Below are 5,661 nucleotides of genomic sequence, written 5' to 3' on the forward strand. Positions count from 1 at the left end.
CGAGGGCGCATACTTTGAATAAAATATTTGTTATCATTCTCTTGAAATAAATGTGTTTTTTTCTTGAGAAAATACCGGTTTCATATGTATACACCTGGTATACTTTGTTACGTGTGGACTGCTGTCTCAAACACTCGACGCGTCATTTCTGTTGCGCGAGAGGCGGCACGTCGCGCCCTTGCGGATTTTCTTTAAAGCTACCAGTCCAGAACCGCAAGACTCAAATGAAGGTGGTAGCGAAATCTGAACTATACTGTGCTTAATAGTTTACTACTAAGATACTGCTCTTCACTGATTAATCAAAAACTTTTTCTCTTTCAAAGGTATTTATGAATGTTCCTAGAAAATAGCAGTTTTCTAAAAAATACTACAAAAAGATTTTCGTACAAAATTATTAACTTAATAATTATTTATTAAGTATATTTGAGATGAAATTAACATTAATAAATCTTTTCTCCGAAAAACGGTGTAAAATTATTGTTAAATATATTCTTACTGTTTTAGAATAAAAAAATCATTACGCTTTTTTAGATATTACCTCATTTTATAAAACCTCGCCGAAAACTCAAAAATAAGAATAACCCGACCAGCGCCCCACTAGCTCCCGACCAGAGCCTGAAGATTACCCGCACGAAAATTAGTGAACAAAAAGGCCCGACTAGCCCTTGACCAACCACCGACCAGGCCCCGACTGAAATTTTGACAACAAAAAGCCCAACTAGTCCCCGATTAGTCCTCAACTGGGTACTTTGTCAAAATTAATAACCCGACTAGCCACCGATTAGTGCCCGACTTGTAATAGGGCCAAATGGGGTTATTTCCATACGGGATATACGATAACTTAGTGTTTTTTGGAGAAAAGATATAGTATTCGCTTCTTTTACTTCGCGGCGAGTCACTATCTCGAATCTTGATTTTTATTTTTTTTGCGAAATTTATATGGTTTCACTTTTTAAAAGATTTCAAAAATATTTTAAGTCATGTCAAAGGATTTGAAAGGACTTTGACGGATTTAAAGGACTTTTAATGATTTTAGGGGATTTAGAGGCAGAAGGTTTCAAAGGATTTTGAAGATTTTAAGTGATTTCGATGGATTTAAAAACATTTTACAAAATGTGGAAGAAAAATATTTATAAATTATACACGTTCAAATTTTATTAGATATAATTCCGAGTTAATTTCATCTGCGTCTATAAATGAAGTTTACAAAATTGCTGACTTCGAAACTTATGAAAATGAAGGAACTTGAAATTTTTTATTTGAAACTATAGCAGACGGAAGCTGTATAAAAAAGCGCTTAAATATCTCCCTTTGAAAGCTATTAAGTTTTAATTTCTTTAAAATGTTCCTATTACAATAATTATGAAATAATTAGTATGAAAGCTTCGGGTTTTTATGTTTTCTGAATTTTTAGGTTTAAAAATGAAACTCGTTTGACATTCAGATGTTCATTATTTATTTCTTTTTCGTTTTCCCAATAAGCTTAAAACACCTTTTCGGATTCCTTTGCCCCCCCCCTTGGGCTGAGATAATGAAACGTGATTATTTCTTTATAAAGTAAAGGTCGACTTGAAAGTTGCAAAGCTACTTGCTGTTAGACAAAAAGTTGTTTAATTCCCAATGGGAAATCCAAAATCCCTAACTGGTATTATTATTAAGAAGAAAGTGAATTCTAAAACAAAGAGCAAAGTAGGGCATATAATTAAGAAGAGGTCGAAAATTAAGTAACAAAAGAATTTTAAGTTTTGATTAATTAATTTCAGGTGTAATCCATATTATTCACTTCAAATTACAAATGAACTTTAATCAGATTCAATATTTTTTTCCTTTTAGTTCTAGTTAAACAAGATAGTTTGACACACTTTCTCTGCTTTTTGTACCCTAAAATACCGCCAAACAGGGTAATTTCGGACATTCCTAAATTGATAGTTTAAATTACTAATAATTAATACTTAAAATTATTTTTAGACTGTTAATTGAAAAATTTAATTTTGATACGTGATGTTCGAATTACAGGCTATGGGTTGGATTTACAAGTTTAAATCAATTGAGCCCCAATAAGTGGCTTGATTGAGAATCGATGCCCATTGTTTAAAAAATATGTTCATCGTGATTTCCTTTATAAAGAAGAATCGAAAAATAGTCGAACTAATTGGCTTCTAATTAAGTCATACTGAATAGAATAGCTACTTGAGATACCCCAAATGAGAAATTTTATTTTCCGACTCAGTTAGATACTTCTTTGAATGACATGAACTGAAAAGTAACCCAAAGAGAAATATAAATTCTACGCATAGAAGACGAATTTTATTTATAGGTATTTCTCCGATTTTAGATCTTCTTTTATAGTTAAAATACTTAATTAAAATACTTAATTAAATTAAAAAATGTAATTTCTGCTTTAATATGATTTTTTTTTTTTGAATAAATATTCAATATTGAAGATATCAAATTATTAAATTTGGAACACAACAATTTGAATTTATTCCTTACGAATGACCTTGAGACTATTTTAAATTGTTAAATAACGAACCTTTCTGTGTTAAAAATTATTCAGTTTCAAGCGTTTATACTTATTAAAATAAGAAAGTGCTACATTTGAGGTATAGTGTTAAATTGATATTTTTGATGAATTATGTACGAATATTTTTCATTGAAATATTTTTTATATAGAAAGGTTGTAAATACTTTCAAATTAAAATTGTTCATATCTTTATGCATTATATTAAAAATAATATTCTGATGTTTAAAATTCCTCAATTCTTAACCCTTGGAAAAGGGGATGGACTAGTCCCGAATTTTCGGGATGACTAGCCAAGTTTATAAAAAATGTTCGACTACTCGTCCCGAATTTTGGGACGAGAGTCTTCGATTAACTAATTATGTTTTCTCTCATTTAAATCAATGAAAATTGGATACTAAGTGAAATAAGTAATTTACCATGAAAACCACTGATTAAAGTTCACTAATCTTTCAATTAAAATCATTACGAATTTGTGAGGGCTGCACTGTACAAAATTAGGAGCATTTTCACTTTTCTTTATTGGCGAAAATCACCGAGAAATTAGGAAATTTTCCCTCAAAATTAGATAGATTCCAGAAAAATTAAGAAATATTCCTAAAAATTTAAGGGATTAAGTGATTTCCATAAAGTTTAAAATATGATTTATTCAAATATATACAAAGATAAGTATGTCAAATACATTTGTAAAAAATATTATATTATTATTAAGTATTTATTTTAAATCAGGATACCAAAATATATATTTTTGTTTTGGTTTTTTTATTTTCAAAATGACATGCATTGAATTGCTTGACTTTAATTTCTGTTAAAAATATTGCTGTTTATTTTTTTTTAATGAATGGTAATAATATAATGATACATAATTTAATTAATATAGATACAATTATCGTTGTATAATATTATTATACAAATGAGATAAAACTTGATTTAAATCTTGATTTTTATTTTAAAGAATGTAACTAACTATTCCTATCTCTAGTTTTTCTTTGCTTCCAAGATACTGTATAAAATACTTTGGTGGTTTTTCTCAAAATCGTGACGAAAATCACACATAAGTGAGGTTTTTTACACAAAGATATTGGATAAAATTTCCCGTCATACTGAAAGTATTCCAAACATTTTTTTTAAATTTCCCTAAGATAGCTGGGCCAATTTCCTTCCTTTTCAGGAAATATATCCCAAAATATGTTGGGGAAATTTTCCAACTTTTAAAAAATATTTCACACCATGTATGAGGAATTTCCCTGGAAATATTTTGGGAAAAAGGAAAAAACTTTTAAAGAAATATTCCACACTATTATTGGGGAATTTTCCCCACACTACTTTGGAAAAGTTCCATATATTCTAAGAAATCTTCCCCATGATCTTGGGGAAATCCGCCCCATAATATTTGGGGTTGTTTCACATATTTCAAGAAATATTCCCCATGATCATGGGAAAAATTGTTCACAATATTTGTGGAAAGTTCCACATATTTTAAGAAATATTCCCCAAGATCTTGGCAAAATGTTCCCTACATTTTTTTTGGGAGAATTCACTAACTTTGGTGTAATTCGCGTTAACATGAGTATGAAGAATATTCCCCCAAAAAATGTTTACAGTGTAGACCCACTCTCAGTTTGCGAGTACGGGGAGTATATTCTCAAAGAATACTTAAGAATATTTTGGGAATATCTCTGAATTCAAAGAATACTTGGAATATAGGGAAATATATTCGCAGATATACACTCAACTCCCAATATAAGAACGCCAGGTTTACGATATTCCTAGAACTGATGCATCAGTTTGCGTAATTCTTCCGAATCCAAAAGAAATTATTCATGCAGCCCTCTCTATTTAAGTTTGTATTCCTCCGAGTTAGGATCAAGGCCATCACAGCCTTCGATAATATATAATTTAAAATAAAACCTTGAATATGAATCCTGGAATTTTAGATTTTTAATATAACATTGGTATTTCTGTAACGAGTTTGACACATATTCCTGTTTTCTGTTACAGCAAAATTCAGAATGAAGCTGTGTTGGAGTTTGGTTATAGTGGGACTCGTTCTGTCGATAATGATCACCACAGCAACCGCGGAATCCGATCTGTGGGAAGAAGATGACAAGGAAGTTCTCGTACGGACAGTTCGCGCTACCAACGCTCAACGCGGTAGGGACTGATTTAATCAATTAAATTCTGCGCTCCTTAGTGCACTTTGAAGCTTTATTGATAAACCCAGTTTCCCGTAATTTCATTAAAATAGTTTAAAATTGAAAAAATTTCACCAGGTCTCAAATTAGATAAAATTCCAATAAATAATTCTCTTTATGTGTTGAAAATCTAATAATAGCTTAAATTCGTATTATATATTACAAATATTGTGGCCTAACTGCATATGCTCTAATATTTTTTGCATTTAATTTTAATTTCCGAAATTGAACGCGTCAAAGTATTCATATTTTCATATTGAAAATGTAAATTTGAATTAATTATAATTTTAAGGCTGGTAATTTATAAGAGGCAAAAATATCTTCTCATATGTAATGTGCAGGGTGGCCACTGGTCCGGGCAACAGGGAAAACTGAGAAATGACCTGGAACTTTTGTTGTCGAAATAGAAAATTTGGCATAAAAAACAGTTTTTGGTTGATTAACTGTAAATATAAGTTAGTTAACCATTCTTTTTTAAATCAATGGGAATTCTAGTATTAAAAATGAAAGAATAATTTATTTTGCGACATGATTCTGAATATATATTAATGGGTGAAGGGAGTCCTTCAAAGTATCATTCTCTATGTTAAGCACAATAAAAAAGCATCACTCAGGGGGGGGGGGGGTAAAAATCTTGAAAAATGTACCACATTTTTTGTAAATGGCCCCAATATTAAAAGTAAAAAATATTTTTATTTTTATTCAAAAACAGTTTAATTCTACTAAAAAGACAAAAAAAGATTAAAATTAACCAAAGCAGGTGAATTTGTAAAAGAAAAAAAATGAATTTTCAACAACAAAAAACGAATTTCCAACCAAATAAATGAATTTTTACGGGGCTGCACTACTGTAGAATTTAAAAAAAAATCGAATTTTTTGGCTTAAAAGCAATTTTTCAGATTAGCACCCGCTCCCGGCGAAATCCTGCGGTTGTCCTTATGACAA

At 30.1% G+C, this 5,661-nt stretch overlaps 1 protein-coding gene across 2 annotated transcripts in view; it reads left to right on the top strand.

Annotated features, from left to right (window-relative positions):
- The window catches only part of LOC117177308, a 75,138-nt gene that overhangs the window by 53,308 nt on the left and 16,169 nt on the right, over positions 1-5,661 (top strand). For both annotated transcript variants that reach the window (XM_033367919.1, XM_033367920.1), the window contains exon 2: positions 4,523-4,675. In XM_033367919.1, coding sequence (XP_033223810.1) covers positions 4,534-4,675 — 142 coding nt within the window. In that variant the 5' untranslated portion in view covers positions 4,523-4,533. The remainder of the gene's footprint in view (positions 1-4,522; positions 4,676-5,661) is intronic.

This window comes from Belonocnema kinseyi, chromosome 7 (assembly GCF_010883055.1).
Source record: "Belonocnema kinseyi isolate 2016_QV_RU_SX_M_011 chromosome 7, B_treatae_v1, whole genome shotgun sequence".
In the NCBI taxonomy this organism is placed as follows: Eukaryota; Metazoa; Arthropoda; class Insecta; order Hymenoptera; family Cynipidae; genus Belonocnema; species Belonocnema kinseyi.